At 41.4% G+C, this 23,897-nt stretch overlaps 1 protein-coding gene across 1 annotated transcript in view; it reads left to right on the top strand.

Moving 5' to 3' along the window:
• Positions 1-23,897, top strand: part of FSHR (follicle stimulating hormone receptor) — an 80,737-nt gene that overhangs the window by 54,323 nt on the left and 2,517 nt on the right. Inside the window, exons 3-9 of the mRNA XM_010577777.1 lie at positions 383-457; positions 849-923; positions 7,051-7,122; positions 9,907-9,984; positions 13,433-13,501; positions 13,617-13,691; positions 18,584-18,769. Of these exons, the coding sequence (XP_010576079.1) occupies positions 383-457; positions 849-923; positions 7,051-7,122; positions 9,907-9,984; positions 13,433-13,501; positions 13,617-13,691; positions 18,584-18,769 (630 nt within the window). The remainder of the gene's footprint in view (positions 1-382; positions 458-848; positions 924-7,050; positions 7,123-9,906; positions 9,985-13,432; positions 13,502-13,616; positions 13,692-18,583; positions 18,770-23,897) is intronic.

Below are 23,897 nucleotides of genomic sequence, written 5' to 3'. Positions count from 1 at the left end.
TCTATATCAGTTGCTTTTCACCCCCTCTTTTCTTCACCGAGTTAAAAGCTTTCATTAAATCTCTATCGGTAATTAGTGATGTCAGAGGTCCAATAGCCAATGGTGGATGGGCCCTGCCTTCTAACAACCAGGGAATGGTGACAGCAGGAGGCACAAGACTGCTGTTACAGATACAAACTTCAGCCTCAGAAGATGTCTGTTCCTTCCTGATGATGTTTGGCTTGGCGGCAGCTCATTGGTGGGGTCTGTTTTCTTGTCCAATATCCACCTTATTTTTAAAACTTATCAGTAATCTAGGAAGAAGTTTGTTGTGAATTTTTCACTTGTCCATTCTTTGCTTCACCATGGCTTGAAATATCTTGACTTTCAAATTGTTTTTCAGAGAGATCTCACAGAATGATGCCTTGGAGGTCATAGAAGCAAATGTGTTTTCCAGCCTTCCCAAACTACATGAAATGTAAGTAATGAGCAATCTAAATTCAAAGGAGACAATTATAGAGATTCATTATAGGCAAATATCAAAGGTGTTGCAGTTTGGTTCAGGTAAGCTCTGAAGAATTCATAGCGATAAAGGAACTTTTGAAATCTCCCTTTGTCTTTTCGATCTTCTTATCTAACTGTCCCTTTCTTTCCCTGGTCAGCCTGAAACTTATCCTCAAACCATTGCTGATATCAAAAGGTAGTGGGGTCTGCCGGTCTGTGGTAGGCTGCTCTTTGAAATTGTGCAGATCTTCTGCTGTCAAAAAGAAATCTCAGCGTACAGTACGACTACATCACGAGGCAACCACAGATATTTTAAGACCAATACATTGATATATTTCCTCTGATGTTTCATTTTCTCTTTGCAGAAGAATTGAGAAGGCCAACAACCTTGTGTACATTGATCAAGATGCCTTCCAACACCTTCCGAGCCTCAGATATTTGTAAGATCTTTTGCTCTTTGCAAGTACTATAGTCATTTTGAACGATGCGGATGTGTTTCTGTCCAACCTGTGCTGAGCACCTTGGTAATAAGACAGTACAATGCCCTCTCTCCCCCTGCTTGTTGCACATTGTCAATCCACATTTTCATCCCCAGGCCTGCACACAGTCCTCGGAAAAGCTGAAGATAATATCCTCCACGGAGTATTCACACACATAAGATCCTTGAGCCTTTCTAAGCAACAGGTTGAAACTGAGTGATGAGAAAAGGAGCTGGGCCTTTTTTCTGTCTATAAAAACAACTTCAGTTGAAATTCTTCCCGAGAGCTTTGGGACAAAATCTCTCTCATCTGTCTTTGCTATGGCTCTGCCTTCTGTTATACTTCATACACATGGTATTAAGCACTCAAATTCTCTTGTCTTTAGCAATGGCAGTGCTACAGCAATGGTTTTCAGTAACGCTTGATGTGAGATGATTAAAACCTTAGAATACAAACATATTGGTGTATGGTATAACTTTATTTCATTAGCCAGCCTCATCAAGAATGCTGCTTGCACAATGTGGTTGCCACATCTGCTCCCATGGGATTGCCATCAAAATTCAGTGATAATTGAATCCATCCTTAAAATAAACTGTTACCCAAAAATATTTTCACAGCTTTTAGCGTGTGAGCTTACCATGACTAATAATCTCTCCTCTGCATAAAACCCCAATGAAGTCCAATGAACTCTGTTTAACAGTAATTGTTTTTAATGGCCATAGCTTAATAAGCTCCCATGGTGTTCTTCGCTGAACAATAGCATATAGACCCAGCAGGATATTAGCTTAACTTTTGTATGTCCATCCACCTGAGCACGTATACCTAACCTTGTTTTCCTTACTTACACAAGAAGCCTGATCATGATTTCTACATTTGAGTACATAAGAGTAAGTGCTTAATTGTCTGGTTAGACATTTCTTCAAGATGGGATGAAATCGGGTAAGTGGTCTAATAAGCATAGCTCCCAGGAAGCTAATGAATGTTTAAGGTCTCTGAAAATCACTAGCATCTGACAGGTTCTGAGCTCAAAAATGCCAAGAGGCATTGGTTTGAATTTGAACTTTAAGACTGGAGGTTTAAGGTTTGGACTTTAAGAGATAAGGTGTATTTAGCACTACACAAACCATTGTAGTTTAAACCCTCTTTGAACTGGAATATGTGGTTAGAGTTGTGATAGGATTGTCATTCTCCCCAGTATTTTTACCAATACCTGCTTTATAAAATTCACCGGGCAACTTGATAAACTTTAACTTCTTTATGTCCATAACCGAAACACAGATTTTTCTCTTGGCAGTATGGAAACTAAGCTTTAAATTTGCATGGTCATGAGAAGAAATCATATGCCTTTTTCCTTTGTTTTCAAGCTGGGTGCTTTGGTGGTGACTGCTGTCTTTGAGTAATTCTGGCTACCTATGAATGACAACACAGTATTTGTGTATCCCATGTAAAATCCCCAGAACAAGGTGCTATGGGGAGTACAGTTGTCAGGTGTACAGATGGTTAGAAAGAATGGGAGCACATTTATCTCATACAAAATTGACGAACAACAAGAAGAAATGTGAACACAGTGATGAGCACACTAATTTCAGTGATTTTTTAAATGAGGGACACACAAACTATGGGTCACGAGTGAAAAGTAAATCCCCACTTTAAATATCTGAAGTAGTGGAAGTTTTTCTCTTGACTTTAGTGGGCGCTCCCTCTTTTGAACATTTGTCATTCCACGCTCCCATTCACATTGGCTCAAACATTCAGACACGCTACCTGTATAAAAATTCAGCTGCAGCAGCTCTACTATGACCTATAGAAGGAACAGGTTAAAAATACAGAGGATTTCTTGTCTAACTGACCATTCCCCACTCCTCTTTAGCTACTTCTACTCACTGGCTGAAATCAGAGGAAAGTATATTTTGTGTACTTTTTAAGGTGTTGTCTCTTGTGGGCACATAGGACTGGAAGAGATTCCCCAGCCTACTGTATCCCATTTCTTACTGACTCCACATCATGTACCCCATTAATTAAGGGCTTTATTGACATTTTTGATGCTCTCCACTGTTCCCTGCTGTCTCTCTTTTTTCCAGGGGAGGCCTTTCCAGAAACTCAATGATTTTCACTAGCTGTGGAACATTCATATGCTTTTATGTCTGTCAGCTTGGGTACAAATACATTTCCCACTCACCCCCCTGCCTTTGTCTCCTGCATCATCATTACTAGTATGGCGAAAACAATAAGGAGAGAAAAATGCTGAAAAGAATGCAGTGCTAAAAAAATGCAATGCTGAAATACTCTAAACCTCCAAAGAAAAATGCAACCTTAACTTTCTCACCAGTCTTTTAGAAGCAGTGAAGAGAATTGTTAATTGGTCTTCTTGGATATATGCCAAAGAGACAGACTGCTTCAAAATGGTAACTTATTGACCTTTTCATGGGTACAAGATTATTTATCTGGCTCTCATTAGGGAGAGCTGTGGCATTGTCTGTTTAATAATGTAGTGATGGCTTTTCAAACCTATTTTCTTTCCAAAATTAGTTCTCGTGTGTAATCTGTGTCCTTTGGTTCTTTTTTTACAGTGGATGTGTCGACGTCCTGTATTAAGCAATCTCAGCTTAAAATAGAAAGATTTAAATGTAACACTCCTTTCAGATCAATTTTGAGGGCATACAGCTGGATTGCTGGAGAGGAGGGGAAATCTAGGTCGCAAAAGCATGCATTTTATCTGCAAAATAGTTTGCATTGTGGAGAGCAGAGCCCAACTCCAAAGTCTTTCATCTGCTTGTACCTGCCTGATTTTATTTCTTGGAGGACCTGACACGCACGTACCTGGCATGCTTCCTAAACCCAAACCTCTATTTGCTGCAGATGCAGCGAAGTCCACAGGATCACTGACCCTTTGCATGGAGTTGGCTTTTCAATAAAAAGAAGCGATGCTCCGTTCCTTCCTTTTGCATGGCAGCCTCACAGTTAAAGACTTTGCCCCAGAAGTGGGTGTTGTGGATTATAGGCTCGGTTTAGCCTGCAAGGCTGGGACACAGGAGCCAGAGGAGTCTCTTGCTGGAGTCAGGCTCATATGCAGTATAAAGTAACCAACGTGATTAAGGGACACAAAAATAACGCTTCCTGAGTGATGTTGTATTTATCTCTGCCTACCTTGGGTTTGCAATTTAGTAAATACCCACAATAAGTTGATGAGGTAAACTGCGTCCCCAGTTTTGTCAGAGTAGCTCCTACCAATCTGGTGTAAAGAAGAGCAGGCATGTTGCTATATCTAGATATAAGCAGCCAGAATCTTCCAGGAATTAGTTTCTTTTTTTTTTTTTTTTCCTTTCCTCTACTGATCATGGTGCTATGTTTTCTTAAGTGCTGACTCCAGTAAGCCTTTTCAGAAAGATAATTAATGCTTTGGAAAGCAGCCATCAGCCGTCTGAAAAACAGGTTCTTACTGAGCTGTTTATGCATGGTAAGCGGGGACTCAGTTGTAACACAGATTAAAGAGGACACTTGTTTAAAGTGAGGCTACTTAGGATGTATACGTTATATGGTAAATATATTGACAAAACTGTCCTGCAGGAAAGATATTCAGTAAATTGGATTATCTACATCCTAACAAGATTATCCACTTAAAGGCCTCTGGAGATTTGCTGGTTGAATAAAAAGAGAGGGAAGATCTAGACTGCAGTCTAGCTAAACATTTTTTTAGTTCTTTTTCTGCAATTAATTAAAAGAACATCCTCTCCTACTCCCAATCACCGCTCTGTGCCTCTGTGCAATCAGTGCTTTGTGCCACCTGTAGATTTACTTTAATATATAATGATTTGTCAAAGATGCTTTCTTCTTAATCTCATGCTGTTTGGTTGACACCAGTACAAATTGAGCCCTGAACACTCTGGGATTATTGGAAAGATCAGGGCTGTGGCATCACCAAAGGCTTTGAACACGTTATTTCTCACATGTATGGTGAAAGACCTACTAACCAGTGTGGCATTTGGGTATGTTGGGAGTAAGTTGCCATTGGGAGCAGTGTTTGAATAGCATACCATCATCTTTCATTACTGCAACACGAGGATTGAGATTTTCTTGGGAAAGAAACTACTGTAGAAAAGAAAGCTTCTCATGTCTTCTCCTCTGTCCTGCATTAACCACACATTAATTGGCAGCAGTTTTCTTCTTCATTTACCTACTAAAGGAAATGCATGCCATAATTCGTATATAGCGAGTGGCTCTTAAAAACAATTGCATGGATTTTTAGCATATGACTCAGTTAAAATTAAAGGCAGCTTTCAACTAAAACCCTGTGCATCTCCCATAATTTAGAGAGTATCCTTTAAAATACTGTAAGGGGGGAGTTACTCATTCTTCTTCTATTGCTTCTAATTTTTTCGGCTAACTCCTTTTACAAAGTGGAAGTGGAGAAGTACTTTAAATAATAAGGGCCTTGTGAAATCCACCTGCTTCATTAATCATGCTTCCTATTTAACGATATGTAATGCTTTTTCAAAGGTATTTTTGTAGAGCTTTCTTGGTCACATGTGACAGCTGTTATTTTTAAGCTAATGCAATGTCAGACCACTCTGACTCCTGAGATGGAACAGTCATGACATTTCAGCAACTTTCCTAAATTGGCTTCTTGAATATTCACTATACTTCTTCAATTTTTTCCTGCGTATAATGCATTGTTTTTTGTTATGAGACAGATAACAAGTTGGCTTTTCAACATCTGAGGATATCCAGATACCACCTCAGGTAGCTCAGAGCAGTGCTTACGCAAGTGAATGACTATTTTACGGATTTACGTGTCACCCTGAGTGCCCAAATGTAGGATTTGGTTGTCACATGGAGGTGTTCAGTTTCAGTTCACATTATGAAACCTGAAAGGTTGCAACTCTCCTGAAATAATCTGGTTTCATAATAAACATCAAATGAATGCTGTTACTTTTTTGCAGTCTCAACCAGTGCTTTTCATCACCACTCAACTATTCAGGAATGAATCTGCAAAAAAAAAAAGAAAAAAATTACATTCAGTAATGAAAGAATATTGTTCTGTTTAAGTGCCAGGATAAAAAATACTTTCTATATACTACTAAGACACTCCTTGAGGCGCCAGTATTCTCAGTGAAAGGTTACTTTCTCTACCATCTCGTGTATTAAAAATACAAAGATATAACTAAACATTCAAGAACCCAAATTTTCTCTTTGTTAGGTAGACTCAAAATGAGACATCTTGGTGACTGGGAAAAACTCCCAGCCGGTCAAAGCCCAACCTCTTCCAGGTCTTCCTCCCTCCTTCCAGCCATCAGCAGCCACCAGCCATCTCCTGCTGCATGGCAATATCATGTTTGTCCTGCCCTTGCTACTGCTCTGGATAACAAAATTTGCTTAAATTAGATGTGGGGCAGCTCTGTGGATACCTGTGACCGTGTTTCCTAGCTGGTTGTGGGCACGGGGTTGTCCTTCAGAGTCAGTATTTCTGGGATGGTGTTTCATGGACAGGAACCGCACCGTAGGGGCCAGTGATGCTCCACGTGGTGGGAGCGTGGAGGTGGTTAAATATGGAAGCTCAGGCCCATTTCCAGTCACACAAACTGCTGAAATGTTTCCCTGTGTTCAGTTCCTCACTATTGGAAGTGCTGGGGAATAAAGTGTTCTAATTGTCTCTTACTTTCATGAAATAATGTTATTTCCAGTGAAATTAATGCATTCTCTGTTGAGTAGAAGGTTAAAATTGTGGTGAGTTGATACTTTTGTCTTAAAAGAGCTACTATGAAAATAATTATCTGTCAGCGCAGTGGATTTCTTAGAATATGGTTGGGAAATTAATACCGACAGTTTTCTGAGATCATCAGGAGGGACCGTGTAACTACCCAAGGTAGGGTTTCTCCCTTGAGTTTAGTGGGGCAGAATTCAGCTCGTGCTTTAGAGAATAACCTTTTTACCTTATGATGTCAAGTTTCATAAGAGCAAACACCCTGTTTGTGGCTAAATTATGCCTTTTGTGGCTACCGTTTCAAGCCCAGTGTTCTTTCTTCCTTGTTAATTATTGCTACGTACCCAGAGCAGAGCAAATAATCTTCATCTGTGCTCTCCTCCTTAGGTTAATATCAAATACTGGCCTTCGGTTTTTACCTGCCCTCCATAAGGTGCACTCTTTCCAGAAAGTTTTACTGTAAGTTTTAAAGTCTGCTTTTCACTTTTTAAAAGCTCTCTTTGAATGTTCTCCTCTTCCAACAAAACCTTTCAAGACGTGAATCCCCTTGTGTTCGCTTATTAACTTCATGGTAGTGTTTTGGGTTGTAATTTTGTAGGCATTGATGATAATGTGGCCCTAAAGGTCTCAGTTCTCTCTAGATCTTCCTTCTACAAAGCATTATAACTTGCACTTTTACAGACCGCTCTTCTTTTAACTGTGCTATGATTGTGTGCCTGGATGGCCCAGAGGACTGATAACAGCCTTTTACTCCCCTTTCACCAGTTGAAATCCAAACCAGGCTGGTGGCAGGGGAAATTTCTTGCCACCTGGTGACAGTTCTCTGGCCTCCATGGGAAGAGTTGCTGATCTCGGAGCTGTTTTCTGTGGAGAGGCGGTCACATCACAGAGAAAAAAAAATTAAAAAAAAACAGAGAAATATCTCTACCATGGTCTTTTTTTCACTGGGACTAAAACTGTCCAGAGAATGAAATATTTTTTTTCTATGGAAAATTCCAGTGCCTAATGGGGAAAAAAATATTTGTGTAAAATTTTGTGCGTGTCATGGTTTAACCCCAGCTGGCAACTAAGTTCCACGCAGCTGCTTGCTCACTACTCTCCACCCAGTAGGATGGGGGAGAGAATGGAAAAAAAAGTAAAACTTGTGGGTTGAGATAAAAACAGTTTAATAAGACAGAAAAGGAAGAAAATAATGGTTAATAATAATAAATAGTAATAATAAAGAATTGGAGTATACAGAACAAGTGATGTTCAATGCAACTACTCACCAGTCACAACTGATGCCCAGTTAGTTCCTGAGCAGCAACCTCCCAGGCCAACTCCCCCCAGTTTATATACTGGGCGTGATGTCACATGGTATGGAATATCCCTTCGGCCAGTTTGGGTCAGCTGTCCTGGCTGTGTCCCCTCCCAACTTCTTATGCCCCTCCAGCCTTCTCGCTGGCTGGGCATGAGAAGCTGAAAAATCCTTGACTTAGTCTAAACACTACTTAGCAACAACTGAAAACATCAGTGTGTTATCAACATTCTTATACTAAATCCAAAACACAACACTATATCAGCTACTAGGAAGAAAATTAACTCTGTCCCAGCTGAAACCAGGACAGTGTGAAAGCAAGCTTTTTGTTTTCTGTAAAAGCACCTTTTTTTTCTGTAAAAAAAATGCATATCACAAAAAGCTTGATTTTTTTTCACTGAAAAAGACCATAACATGAATTTTTTCAATCAGTTCTTAGTATAATTGAAAGTAGAAAACCCAGGAGATAAGCAACTATTTCTTCTCTTCCTTTGGACAAGATATACTGTTAATGCACAGGCAAAGTTCTGCATGTTCAAATCTTTGATTAGAAGATTTCAAGCTGCGGAAGCATTGATCCTGCAATTGTCTTAGTAGTGGCCATTAATATAAATAAAAATGCATAGAAAACATAGAGGGGGATGCCTGAATATAGTATACACACATATAAGATAAGAAATAAATTTCTGTAATACACTTGACATACGTAATTCTGAGAACTGCACTTCAGGGCTCCCTGAACCCATCAAGCAAATGCAACGGATACAGAGCTGCAGAGCGTTCCTCCCGTATAGCTTTATGTTTATCATCAGTCTTAACTAGACTTGATTTATTGTGTCCTGCTGAGCAAGAGTTAATTTTTTTTCAAGGTGAAACTCCTCACCTTCCTGTGAGAATAAGTAGGCCTTGATACTGCTTGAGTCCCAAACTAGACCTTGGTTCAAACCCTGGCCCCACTGAGGTCAGTGAGGAAATTCCCGTTGGCTTCAGTTGTGCCAATGTTTAAGTCCCAAAGATAGGTCTTGATGGGTCACTGATGTTTATAAAGGGCTCGTGCAGGTCCTTAGCAGAGGGATACGCTTCACTTGTGTGGGTGCTGCGCTCCCTCCCTATTCCTACCTCTACTGACCTCAGTTTGCAGAATGAGGCCTCTGTGTAAGTGTCACTTAATGCAGAGTTGCGGTCGTACTCAACTGTCAGCATAATTTTGGAACCGCGCTTAATTTCAAGCTTTGCAGATAATTAATTTAATTCCGTGCTTTCCAACAGAAACAGCATGAAAACAACCATATACCCAGCCTAAATTATGAGTAATACTATTTAACTACTTTGCAGTCTATTTTGAGCAAGCAACAGAACGTATATCTGCCATTCCTTTTCCCGCATCAGTCGAAACTGCTGAAAGACTGAAATGCCTACTTGTCAGTTCAACAAACTGCATTGACAGGGGTCCCACGTCTTAAGTTCTTAAGCACATACAAAGCTTATAAGCAGCCCTGTTGACATCAGCAGGGGAATGACTCGTGGGCTGGTAGGTACCCTGCTGAATCAGGCCAAAAAGGCTAATGGCTTTTCCTTCTTCTGGTTGGGAGGCTGCGAGAAGGGGTGGCCTCGCAGCCCCTCAGCTTGCAGTTTCTGGGTAGTACGTTTGCTGGAGGAACTGTTTCGTCTGCCTCAGAGTTATGAGACCTGAGCTTTTATGCATTTTAATGGCTTCAGCCTATTTGGGAGGAAAGCATGGGGGTGTTGGAAATGTTTTGCTCCAGCCTTTTTTACGTTTATGCTCTGCAGACAAAATGTCTTAATGACTTAAGTCGTTACCCTCTGTTTCTAATACTTCCTCACATTGAACATAAGGAAAAATACTGTGTTTGAAATAGCGTATCGTATTGAAGGGCTCACAGAGGTACAAAAAGATGTAGCTTCTATTGTTTTTTATTTTTCAGAGATATTCAAGACAATATCAATATACGTACCATTGAAAGAAATTCGTTCACGGGCCTGAGTTCTGAAAGTGTGATTCTGTGAGTAAGACATAGCAAATTTATTATTCTCCTTGTTAGTTCATTTCTTTTCCAGAAGAGGGTCAAGGGAACTAGGGGATGGGCACTATTTCATACGCTTCCAAATTCAATTTGAGGTTTTACATTTCTCCCCTACCCCTGAAATCTCTGCATTCTGTTTCCCTGCCATGAAAAATGAATGCTTTTGTGGTTTTTTGTTGTATTCTAGTCCTGCTCTTTACTTTAGAGGCACAGCACAGAGCAAATTTAGTAATTACTGATGCCAAAGTTAAACATACTCCACCTACAACAACAGTTCTACGTGATACAAATTGTGTTCAAAAGGATGGCGTGACTCATAAATATTTACATTCAGACAAATCATTCAAAGATGTTTATTACTCGGGCAAAATACATGTAGATGTTGTGGAAATGCGGTATATTTGTACACAATGTTAATGCATTGATACAGGCCGGTTCACAATGCAGTTCAAGCTGCACGGTTAGATGACTCTACATTTGACTTGAACAGTCATGTATTTTAATGAACTACTTGGCTTCCTTGATCCTTTCTGTTGGTATATCAAAACGTACTGTTTGCTTGCTAACAAGCTGCCTTCCTTTCACCTAGCCAGTGGCCAGACTGGAAAAATTTCCCACTGTGTGTGCAGTTTACCTTGCATACTGAAGTAGACAAGCAAGATCTGATTGACTGATTGGGCTCACGTTGATTTTGGTGGGAGCAAGGTCAGACCATCAATATTTGAAGAGAGGCCAGTAACAAGTCACTTAGCTGTTATCTCTCCTTTTTCCCCATCAGTTATGCACAACCTGTATCTGCAAGTTCCCTGAAGTTTTAAACACACATACACGTTTCTCAAATATATATTCAAGTAATGATACCCCAAATGCACTGGTTTATCTTTTCTCCTGTGATGATAATATTTGCTGCTCAGGTGGGACTTTGTATTTTCAGAGCACTGCGCAACAAGTACTGTATTGGTTTCTATAATACCACTAAGGAGTGAGATAAAAATCCCAGATTTTTACTGTGATTTGACCTCTCTGTGCCACTTGAGCAGCATGAAATTGGCTTCCCCTCTCTCCCCAGGACATCCCATCGCTTATATGATTACTGCCAGGGTATCGAAGGATAGCCCTCTCTGAGGACTTAAGCCTGGTTGCTTGCTAGCAAAATTGGCCTGGGGGGTGATCATGTCCTCTTCCAGCTGCTTTGCCTTGCCTCCCAAAACAGCCCCATGGCCGCGGGCTTCCCCGCGCCCACCGGTGTGTGCAGGAGCAGCAAGGGCTGTGCAAGTCCTGACTCCGCTGCAGCTCTCCCCTGGGACAGAGGTCCTGCGTGTGCTCTTTGAGAGTCCTTGATGAGGCTTTCCTTGTGCTGTGATGATCTTACTTCATTTTAGACCCTAACCTGCTGGTTTTCTCTACAAAACCGAAGTCACTATGCAATGCGACAGAACGTTACTGTTATAGCAACATCGTTTTGTGAAGCCAGGCATGTCAAGATGGCATTAAAAACACCCAGGACCCACTGAACCCCCACATTCTAGGGAGACACAATTTTAGCAGGTTTAGCTGTGGCAAGCTTCAAGCCAGTAATTTGGATTGCATCTGATCCTATGCTATGCGTGGGCTCGGCACAGACTGGAACTGTGGATACATTTGGTAAAAAAGTGCTAGAAATTTATGGAAGAAATTCACCTTGCTTCCAGGTCTGCACGCCACTTAGAGCCTAAGATAGAGCTTTTCTGCCCTGAAATAGGGTGTAAATAGTACCCCAGGGGCAGTGGCCTCCTGCACCGGGTGAATTTTAAAATGTGTTTTAAAAATACCACTATAGCCATGAAATGCTGAGTAAAAGCCCATATGTCCAAGCTCTGGATCTCTGCCTCCATTGTCACTTGTTGCTAATGTAAGAGTTAGTGGAGTCAGTAAGGATGCTGGTTGAAGTGAGGGAAGAATTTTTCTCAGCAGAAACTTGTCCATATGTAGTATAATGAGGTCTTGGGATTTAGGTAATTTTTTTTTTTTTCTCTTTTTACTACTTGAATGCAATTAGCCAGGTGACAGGAGTGATACACATCCAGTCCACACTGTATGGCAACAGTGACTCTGATTTTACGACCTTAGTATCTCATTGCGTTAGCATCATGTTCGGTGAGAGAACGCAGTAAGTGCTAATACTGTGATTAAAAGCATCTATATCAGCCTGGCAGCTACGAATGGATAAGATCAATGTAACATAATAAATGTTTTACGTGCTATAAGCAGGGACACGTCTCTCCTCTGTGCCTGCTCACTCATGTCTAATAGCGCTTGCAAGTGAAGGGGACGGTGACAGTTCTCCTGATCCGACCTGACAGACATTATAGACACGGAGCTGTGTACGTCTGCCTGTCACGGTCAAAAGGGTAATCCTTTCAGCCAGACCCATAACTGATTTTCATGCTGACCTTAGCTCACCACCTCAGACCTTAGATAAGAGGGTCACTTGCATGCTCAGCTTTCAGTGTGAATTAGAAACCAAACGTCCAGGTTTGCTGACAGTTTAATTAAATCAGGCCATTTTTGCCATCAATCAGACCTGTCATTGCCTGTTGGAGAGGGCGTGAGTTGCAAAGTGACGTTTAAAGCAAGATGAAGGATTGCACCGTAAAGATGATAAATATAACTGACCCAAATGTAAATTTTTAGGACCGTGAAGGGAAGAGAGGGAAGGACGTTAAACGTTAATTAGTTAATGCACTACAGTAAAAACTTGGCGGAAAGCCCCAGGAGCTTTGATTCCCAGGTTCACTACCTGTGTCTCCTCTCGGAGGAGGGAACCCGAGGAGGTGGGACTGGGGCAGCAGAGCAGACAGGGAACGTAATCGGTCGAGGCAGAAGATGTAGGAGGAATCCAGCTGCTTCCCGGGCGGTTTGGCACCACCACCAGCCCCCCCGGTGACGGTCAGCCTCCCTCCTCCGCCTGCCCCACAGAGGACGTAGGAGCACTGCAGACGGTGGTCTTTTTTCCTAAAAACTGGTACAGGTTAAGCCATGGCCCAGGGTTTCAAAAGCGTCTTGAAAAAAGTAAAACTAAGTGACACTGACAGCACCAGCAGGAAAGATCCTGGTCTCACCCCTCCTGGCATTAGCCTGGAACAGCCTCACTGACTCCGCTGCAGCCTTGAGCAGCGCCAGCATCTTCATCAGCTCTGCCCTTGCCTCAGAAACTTACTTTAGCTATCGTCTCTGACAGTAGCGCTTATCTGCCCTATTCATGTCTGCACTTTCCAAAGCTTTCCTCCAACTATTGGGATCTCACCAGCTAGTTTCACCATTTGAATATCCATTTAATAATTTTATTTGTTTGAGATCCCTTTGTACTGATTTGAATTACATACATTTCAGTTATGAAGCATGAATAAGAACACAACTCTTTTTTTTTTTTTTTCCTCTGTTGCAGATGGCTGAATAAAAATGGGATTCGGGAAATTGAGAACCATGCGTTTAATGGAACCTACCTGGATGAGCTGTAACTATTTCCATTGTTTACTATTCTGAAAAGCAATCATTAGAAGGTAGTAACTGCTGCAAGCTATTTTTTTAATCTCAGATTGTTTTAGCATAAATATTGTTGTGTTTTTCAGAAATCTAAGTGATAATCACAACCTAGAAAAATTGCCAAATGAGGTCTTCCAAGGAGCCAATGGGCCCGTTGTTTTGTAAGTAATACTCAGATATTATTTTTCTCATTATTAACTCCCTAGAAAAGAACAAGAGAACAACATATGAATGCCAGTCTGGATTTCAACATCTCACAAATCTTGGAGTTCGGAACTGGAAGTGTAGTTCTGAATATAAAAAAAAAAACAAACTGGGAGCCATAACTGAATTTTCAGTCTAGATCCATGTTTTCACTTTGTCCTCAAGTTTTTGGGAGTGTTTGGATCCAGGGATTTAGATCCAGATTCCTCTCCACAGTTGATTAAGCTGTGTAAGAAAGTAGTTCTGCTTTGTTTTTTTCCAGAGAAAAATGTTGTTATCTTTTTGTTTGAGCAAAATCGAGAATAGGTGAGTGGGTCCTCGGTGCTTAAATCTGAATTGCTTACCACTGAAGATCTGCCCCTGCATTTCTGAAGATAAAATCCCTGCCCTACAGGGATATGGATTGTCCCATCCCCTGTAGAGATAGGGATGAGATATAGCTCACACAGTTACAGCAGGATGTCTTTGGTGGGCGATAAGCTGGAAAGCAAGATCCCAGCAGTAGACAATTCAGCAGTAGGATGCTCATGGATCTCAGTCTCCATTACCTCAAGCCACGGTTTGCCATGGGTCTGAAAATGCCTGTGAGTGTGCACAACTGCTTGCACTTCTGAGCACAAGCCACAACACATAAGAGCTGCAACAGAGACATGGGAGTCTTTTTTTTTTTTTTGTCTCACCAATTCATCAGAGCCTTTCTGTCTTCCCATCTATGCTGCATGTCTGGAGACAACTAGGAGTCACCCAGAAAGGGTGAAAAGGGGTCACTGGAGCTGTTGGAAGATTTTACACAGAGGTCAGAATGGTTAGAAATCTAAAAAAGAGGGAGAAAAATGTCTGGTTAATCTTAAGTTCAGCTCAGAGCTCTTCTGAAGGCCTTTTTTCCACGTTGTGGTGGTCAGTGCACTTATGATATAAAGAGCTATCGTATGGGCTACTGCATTCTGCTTCACTGCCGTCACTCCCTCAAAGCGTCTTCCTTCTTTGGAAAAGACTGTCCGTGGAGCATCTTTTCAGCAGTAATATCATAGCCGTCTCTTTGGAAAAGCATTGTTTTCTGTAGCAAAAAGTAAATGCATTTTCTCTGCAAGTTGTAGCTGATACAATCATATTCTGGAGGTTTATCAAATTGATTTGGCTGTAGTTCAGATTCATTTGATTGTTCAATTTCTAACACCAAGTTATTTGTGTAAGAAGTTTTCTGTTCCATTACCAATACATCCACTACTCTATGGATGGGAAATTACCTTTTTACCCTGACTGAGATCATGAAAGAAGAGTCTTCTTACTCATCTGTCACTGTAGTGTACACCAGGAATGCGTTTTCACTTGTGGAAATGATTGATCCATAATCATTTCTTTGCTGGGACAAATAGCGTTGTTGCAATCAAATCTGTGTTGCAGACTGTGATGTTTTATTAGAATGAATGTCAGGATGTTTTAATGCTTGATGTCCCTGAACCAGTGTTCTACGATCAATTAATACCAACTTCTATTTTATAACTCATCATATCAAAATAATGTGAAAGAAACACAAATAGTAATGTCAGAAAGCACCAATCTCAGCCCTTTTACAGGCTACACAGTTTCATGAATCAATTCCTCTCTCAGGCTTACTGCTCTTAACTGAATTAGAATATCTCTTTTGGAAAGACATCAAGTTTTGAGTTAAAGGATTTCAGCACTGACAGTAGGCAAGTAAATCAAATGGCTAATTACTCCCCCACACCTATACATACTCCTTCTATATAGAAATACACTGTATTTCCAACTTGGAGTTTCATAGCTTCAATTTTCAGCCTTGTTGTTTCATTTAACCATTTTCTGGTGCTCCCAAAGCTGTAGTGGCTTACACCAACTTTTACTGAAGTCCTTAGGAGTTCTCTGGCTAAATCCTGACTCTGATGTGGTCCATCCTATCCTTGAAATTTGTCTTCAGTGGGAAACTCACATTACGGGGGCCACGGGAGAGCTCCAGTAGATCCCCAGCTCAACAGCTGAGTCCCTGAAGTACAGCCAGAGATCAGTTTAGATACAAGCACGGAAAAAAATGTTCTCACCGATCAGTCTACACCTCTCTGATCCCTGCTCCACCAGCCGTTTCTTGCTATTTCTGTACGTGCCTTTCAAACCTCATCAGCTGGTCAGTGTTTTTGCTAATCCAACAGAGACTCCCAGTGGGAAAGGGAAGTGATTGGAAGAGAAGTCAGATTCATTTTGCTCCTCCTGCACTGGCTGCTGTCAAAGTTGATGACTAGCAGCCAAGTAGTAATAATACAAGAACACGTATTGCAGTCACCGATGCTTTCTGGTTTGATTTCCTACAGCCACTTTATTGTCTTGTTCATCATGGTTATTTAATTTATCAAGCCTCTAACTAGAGATCAACATCCCAAAGAATCTCTGCACTGAGGTCTGTGTGTGGTGACTCAGTGGAGTAAGATACTAAAACACACGCACAATGTCTGTGTTTACTTGTTAGTGGTGTATTGATAACTATCTGTAACAGACACACCAACAAACCCCACATAGGAATATGCAAAGCACTTTCCCTAACTCTCTTCTGTTTATGTACAATAATGAGCACAAAAAGAAAAAAATTTAAAAGAAGAAGAAACTATTTTCATGGAAAAATATTTAGTATTTATGAAATTATTTAGAGAAGCCCAGAGATCGGGTAACATTTTAGCTATTTTTAAGTCTAGGTGATATTCATATTACTTGTTATTTCCACCCAGTGTAATAACGGTTTGGACTCGGTAAAGGTTTTTAGCTAACAAGCCCCAGAAAACATTTTCCATGCTCTTGTTCAGAATTATGAGCCCTTGTGAAGTTTCACAGGCTCTTAATGATGCCATGAGTGCTGCTGTCTGTGGATTTAGGCTGCAAACTGCTGTTTAGTTGTTGAGTCATGAGCACATACTCTAGGTGACGGTTTTCATTAGGCAGCATACTAAGGGCAATAGTCTGTCCACGAAACAATCGAGGTTGCTCGTTGCAACCTAATTACCTCTTCGAGGGTCTAAGTCAGAAATCGATAGCCTAAAATTTCTCGTCAGCTGCTGCTTTTAGCTCCTGCGAGAAAAGGGTCAGGCCCCGAAGGACCTCAGGACCACAGCGTGGCTTCTCTCACCCTGACCTGCAGAAGTTTCTGACTCTACTGGTCTGTCTTGCCCTCCCAGTAGCAGTCATGGTAGCGGACTGGGGTCTGCGTTTGCTCCTCTGCTGCCACCGTTCACAGTCCAGTTGCTGACGGTGGTACATTCCTCCAGAACCTGGATGAAAAGCCTCAGCTGGGGGGCACAGCGTGGACACAAAGAGCATCTTTACCCACTGCCGATTTTACTAACTGCTTTATTAGCTGCCTATGAATTTGTTAGGCTTGGCCACCCTAAGCTAAAGACCTTGAGTTCAAACAGCCAGTTCCTGGTATTAATTTTGTTTCTTAGAATGGAAAACAGAGGTGCAAATGTGCGTATGGTACATAGCAGCTGTCTAAACTTTATTACACGCTGCTAAAACCTGGTCTCCCCCTCACGTGGCCTCACTCTGCTGCATTAATACGATAATAAAAACAATTTGTGCATATTGGGTAGTAGAGATCAAATAACATGTTGTCCTGACATCATACTGTTATGGATGAATTGGAAACTGTACCTTGGAGGGGGCATGGAGAAAATTACGAACATTGTCAGTCCAATTCCTTGATTAGGGAAAATTCCTTTCTTTTGTCAGAGAATAAAGAGCAGAGCAGCCTCAGCCAGCACTGCATCCTGGATCAGTCTCAATCCATAAGAGCCCAGGGGCTAAGGGAGGACAGGGTAATTTTGTGCACTTCATTTTTACTGTTGCTCTTAAGAGAGAAGAGTGTGCTCTCCTGCTGTCAGGAGCTGAGGGACACAGTTTGTGCCTTAGTGAAGAAAATGGGGGGACATTTTGCCCGAGCTGTTACACGCTAGTGCCATGGGGATGTGTTCCCGAGTGTCGCTTAGCCTGGAGATGGAGCACCCTTGGTCCTCCTTCCCTTTCCCCACCTGCATGGCACAAGTCAAGATTTAGTGTTTGCACAATGTATTTCCTTTAAAAGCCCCGCTAATGCTTTCTTTAATACATTTATAGCTGCTGCTTCCATCTTCGCCTTCGATAGCCTGTCCCACACGGTTAATTGCCTTCCACACAAATACATCTCTCCTAACCTCCTGTAATCTTGCCCCTTTCTTCGCTTCGGTCTGTGCTCTCTTTGTTTTTTAAACCTCTGGAAATGTTTTGTTAGTTTCGTTCCTCACAGTTTGAAACGCATCACCCCTGTCTGTCTTTAATCTCTTTTTCTTCCTAATGAGTACAAAACCTGATATCCCCAACCTTTCCTCACATCTGTACCCTCATGTGAGCTTCTCTCTTTGTGTTTATTCCCTTTTCCGCAGTAGCCTTCCCATGATGTAATGTTCATGTAGCAAACTTCTGTTATGAGTTCATCAGCCTTTTTTATCCTGTAACAGTATTCTGGGATGATTGTTGCATTTATTGGGTATTTACTAAACCCAGTATCATATGGCGCTAATGGTTTATGTCCCTGTTAATGCTTACCCAGAGGGTTATGGGATTATTTTTTTTTTCTTTTTTCTCAGACCAAGCTAACATCACTTGATTTTTGTTTGCAATGGATATTAGCTCAAGTTTCCTGGAGGAACACCTAATTTATCCCTGGATCCTCTTTTCAGTGTAGATTTCCAGCTGATCTCTTTTCAGACACTACTCTGAGATTGAATAGGACAGTCTAAAACACATATCCACTGTCGAGCAGAAGTAAATTTGCTTTTTACTGAGATTTCCATATGTTTTCTTAAAGGGATATTTCAAGGACAAGAATCAGCTTCCTGCCAAGCCATGGATTAGAACTCATTAAGAAGCTAAGAGCAAGGTCTACATACAATTTAAAAAAGCTTCCTGATTTAAGCAAATTTAGGTCTTTGATTGAGGCAAATTTCACCTACCCTAGCCATTGCTGTGCGTTTACAAACTGGAAAAGACAAAAGTAAGTGATTTCATTTGTTTTACTTTTTGGTGCTTCTCAGCAGTTCATAGTGAATTAAATAAACTTCCTCAAAATCTGGATAGAAAAGGTGTCTCCAGTGCAGGTAAGTAAATGGATAGAAATAAATAAATACACAATACATACAGGTTTATGCATGCTATACAGTGCACTGCCTCTCTATTACAGGGGAGTAATAAATTTTGATAGCTGTGTTAGCATCAGCGTTTTCCCCAGCTGCAGCTCTAGCCCCCACCTGTCAGGTCCATCTTCCACCAGGACCTGCTGTCCTGGATGAGCCTGGAGCCACGCTGAAGACATTCAATGGGAAAAGTTTGGTAACTTTTCGGGAGGTAGCTGGAGGGAAAGCTGTGTTTGCAGAGAAGCTGGTCAATACTTGGCCGTCGATTCAGGAAGGTAATGGGACTGCTGAGTGATCTTAAGTTCTTGTCTCAGAAAGCTACACTGATGTTGGAACACTGTCCAACCAAGCACCACAGATACGTTGTCTCTTGAGTCTACATAAACAACGTTTTTGGACATGATTTCTGAAATGGTTAACCTACAGCAGACCCCTCTCACCCAAATCAACAGAGGGGGAGTGGGAGGGTGGGGTGTCTTTTTAGACTCCCAAAGTAATTTTCCATGCTTGTTTTAATTTTCCATTAGCAAGTTGCAGCGAGACTTCAGGTATCAATGATGCCCATTAAGTATTTTCAGATGCTCAGATAGACTTTAAATGTACACGTTAACTAATGAACCTTCTGAATTTGTGCCACCGGAAAACATGAGGAACTGGTACCTACGGAAACCCCTGTTATTGTCCGAAGTTCTTCCTTTACTGGATGTCCTCAAAGGCTTGGAACTTGCCATGGCAGAAAAAAAAAATTGTAGATCGTTATTATAATTCAAGACATTGTCTTCAGAAGTTGCCTAAAACTTCAAAGAAAAGTAAAACCATGCTGAGTAAGCATAAACTAGTAGTAGCTTCTATTTTAATACTTATAATAGTAATTTTTTTTACTTTAAGCATTGTATTGTTACCAGGCAATGAAAGATATCTGATCTTGCTTGTGCCGATAGCTAATAAATATCACCTACATGTGTTTGCAAAACTGTCTGTATAAGGAGCGCAAGTCTGGTGGTAGAGACTGCAGTGATAAGGGAAGTATCCGACAGAATCCATCCGCTATTGCCCATTTTTGATCCAAAATGCTAGGCTTCTCATTAGGATGGTTTATCAGCAGGAGACATCTTCACATACTTCCGCAGGCTTATGCAGCCAGAGTGCTTGGTAGCTTGCTAAGTAGAAATGCGTCCGGTCCTTCCAGCACTGGAGGCAAAGTGGTATTTGCCAATGAGTCCAATGGAAGCGTCTTTAGTCCTGAATCTGCAAAGGGACCTTGATATCACTGTGATCCATATTTTTGAATCTTGGTTGCTTGGGCCAAATTAGGACCCAAATCCCAGAATCCATACCTTAAATTAGGCAACTGGACTTTTCAAAAACAAAGTAAGAGTTACTATTGAAGAAAAGCTACAGGAGGAAATGGCCCTAACCTTGTGGTGAGCTCTCAGTATCTAGTCCCTCTCACTTGGGCTTTAAATAACATCCACGTCATGCTCGCCCCAGGGAATTGAAGCCAACAGCACTCACTTCCCCCTTAGTATAGCCTCACTTTTGGAAGCCTCTGCCCTGGCAGGTAAGAAGCCAAGGAGGACAGAGACAACCTTTCCCACAGCCTGGGCAAGTGTAATTTTGCAAAGAAATGCCAACAAACTGTGCGGAGCTCACGTAACGCAAGTGCGGGTGGCCAGCGAGCTGGGCTGGAGCATCACATGGCGGTGGGGTTGCTTCTGGAGCAAGACTGGTCACAACTTCACAGTCCTCTTTAGTATCAGGTGTCATGCAATGGTAAGAAATAGTATGCAAGTTGGAGATGCTCTTCTTTATGATATATGATTACTTCAGTGAATGTGCATGTATCACCCTGGTCAACAGAACAAAGTTGAATGTGTTTATATATGTCTTTAATAGTTACCAGATGTATCTTTTACAAAATATTAAGCATAAATGCAAAATTATTAGAACCAATTATTTAGATCAACCCTTCCTGTTAACTGCTTTAAAACGTAATTAAAAACGGTAATTTCTTTCATACAGTCCTGTGTCTTGTACTGAAATTGGTGGGAGACTGATATCCTCTCTCCAGCTTAAAGTGAGAAAATGGATGAATTTTATTTCAGTTTGAATACTGAAGGTATTACCCTACGCTTCAGCAGAGATTAGTCACACATACAGTAGCTACACCCGCTTTCATTTCAAAGCAGTTTTCCTGACAGCTGGCACAAGCTGCGTGTGCACTGAAGACTGCTTAGGTTGTTTAAGAGTTATTAATAGTTTGCAGTGCTTGATTACACAACATGTATTATTTCTCTGGGGAGAGCTGTGCTCGGTTCAGTGCAGCGGGCGTTACTTGTCGTGGTGAGAACCGCGATGTCACCCGACTCGCCGTGCACCTTCACAGGAGACGGTCGTTCTCCCATGGCCGTTTGGGTCTCAGAATATCTCCAGGTAGTCCAGGGAGGATAAAAAGGATGCCTCGTCACCCCCAGAGGTGCATTTCTAAGGATCATGGCAGCATTTGGTGTTCATGTGGAAAATCTGGGAAGGAATTAAGACAGGGATGTGTGGCCCCTTTCCAGCTGCCCCGATTGTGCAAGATTTCCCCTCTTTGAGACTTTTGCAGCACTCAAGAACCTTAGATAAAATAATTTGCCGTAGTGGATCATGCTTGATCACCTCTCCCAAATCTGACTGCACCAGTGAACAGGCTCTGTTGTGATAACAAAAAGCTTTAACCTGCTACAGCAGCAGTGCTTTCTAAATTTTGGAGGATGTCGCATCAAGCACAGCTCCGCCAGACAGAGACACAAATTAAAATGCAGGCAATTTCGATTTTTTTTTTTGCCATTCCAAGAAGGATTATATGATAAATATTAACCTGTAGATTTATCATACTGGACTATTGTGATGCTGGCCTAACAGAAGGTAAATCACTCTCTTAGGAAAAGCCCAGTGCAAGTATGTTGAACTCCCCTCACATTTTTCTGTGACTGGAAAATAATATCCTTGAAGTGCGGATAGCGCAGAGACTGGATGTTAAAATCCTCAACTTGACATAGACTATAATGAACTTCAGCAAGTTTTTGGCTTTCTTTGACATAAAGATCCCCTTCTGCCTAAAAGAATGACATTGATATGACTCTGTCCTTACACTTGATCATTATTCTTTGGAGGAGCTGTCACCTGAAATCCTACTTTAAAAAGCATGGCAGCGTCAGGAGTTGTGTTTGGGCCTCGTCTCATGAGAACATAATATCAGTTGCTCACAACTCACTTGATGTCACTTTTCAATGAGGATGATTGGTTTGAGACAGGGCTTAATGCAGAACCTAGGTCGGGACTGTTTATTCTGCCAAGCGTGTTTCTCAGCGCACAAGATCCTGCTGTCACCGGATCCAGACAGAGTGCATAAAATAACCGCTTGTACAAAGGTAGTAATTTTTGTCTACTTTTGTCGGAGCACTCTGCCAGTTTTAATGTTATTCTTTAAGTTGTTCTTTCTCTAGCTTGTTTTTCAGAGGGTTTACATGGGCAAAGCTACATTAAACAGTAACAGAGTGTTACAAATAGACTGAATAAATGACCTGTGTTACGATACCTACCATCTCAAAAGGAAGCAAGGACCCATCCCTTGCCAAAAACTGTTTTAGCACCTTGTTGCTCTGAATGCACTGTACAGCCCGAAGGGCAAATATCCCAGGGCAAAGAACCGGTAAGCAGTCAGTACCACAGGACGGCTCTTCTTTCCCTCGGGAGTTTGCAACTGCCCATCTTACCTGCTCACGGTACGGGTAACCGGCCGGGAGACTCCTCGCCACCCATCCTCGGAGCAAACAGAGCAGCTAACACCGCGGGACCTTGGTTTTATTTAGGACCGCCGGGTGCAAAATAATTCAGGAATGAATAAATTGTAATAATCAGAAATATTTAGTTAGCCTTACATAGCAGTCTTGTCAGGGGATAGATTTAGCTCCAGGCAGTGCCTCCATAATTTAGGAAAAAGGTTTATTTTTAACTCATAGATGAGAAATGATTGGATAAAAACATTTCCCTCAGTTCTTTTACAAAGAACCACCAACTGAAGTAGCTTTCAGTGCCCTCAAGTGCCTGTTGCACTAAAAACTGAGGGACTTTCTTTCCCGTTATTGCTCCTTGGAAGCATATAATCCCTTTCAGCTAGAGAACTGTTGATATATGGATCAATACGCTGGACCCCTCACTCATCCTTATGCGAGTAGAACACAGGGGAGCAAAATGTAATGCCTTGTTATTGCTGTTGTGACCTCCATAGTGCATATTTGACCTCACAGAAAATCAGTTTTCTGCCTCAGTTGACAGGCAAGATAAAAAATATTGATAATAGTAAAGGATGTTCAGAACCTCATAGGAAATGTCCCTCACCTTCTGGTACTCGGCCTTCATTAGTTTTCCTTTCTTGCAAACCTTTTAAACTCCATTTTTGGAAAATGTAGTGAGTGCACAAAGTCAAAGGGTAAAATTAGGTTACAAAAAAGAATTCTCCCTTTTAAGCTGCTACCAATTGTTTTAAAATTTCAACCTAACTTGCCTAGAAAGCTCTTCTTTCAACTGTACTGCAAGTCAGGGTGGAAGATAAGCTGGTATCCTATCCTAGAAATTATACACCTAAATTGCTGTCTAGGCTGTAGACGAAAGTGGGCAGAGCTGAAATGTGTTGGTTTTGCAACACATTTTCCACTGGTTTATTCACTAATCCAGATTAGGTCTGGATCCATTTTATGCAAAACTGTGGATGCAAGTTTCTGGGCAGCAAACTTCAAAGGTGGCCTAGGAGAAGCAATTATTAAAGTCTGACCCTTTATTTCCTGTTGATATGCCTTGATATTTCTTAGCTTGATGGAGGTGATCATCTTTTTATCATCTCAGCCAAAACATTTGTTTCTTCCATTGGTCTAGGCAGGGAGAAGACAGGCATGGAGTTAGTACTTTAGGAAATAAAGCCAAACACAAAACTGTCAAAAAATA

The sequence above is a fragment of the Haliaeetus leucocephalus genome, unplaced genomic scaffold (genome assembly GCF_000737465.1).
Source record: "Haliaeetus leucocephalus isolate CR32 unplaced genomic scaffold, Haliaeetus_leucocephalus-4.0 Scaffold577, whole genome shotgun sequence".
Taxonomy (NCBI): Eukaryota; Metazoa; Chordata; class Aves; order Accipitriformes; family Accipitridae; genus Haliaeetus; species Haliaeetus leucocephalus.
Note: the sequence above shows the minus strand (reverse complement) of the source record. Positions and strands in the feature narration are given on the sequence as shown.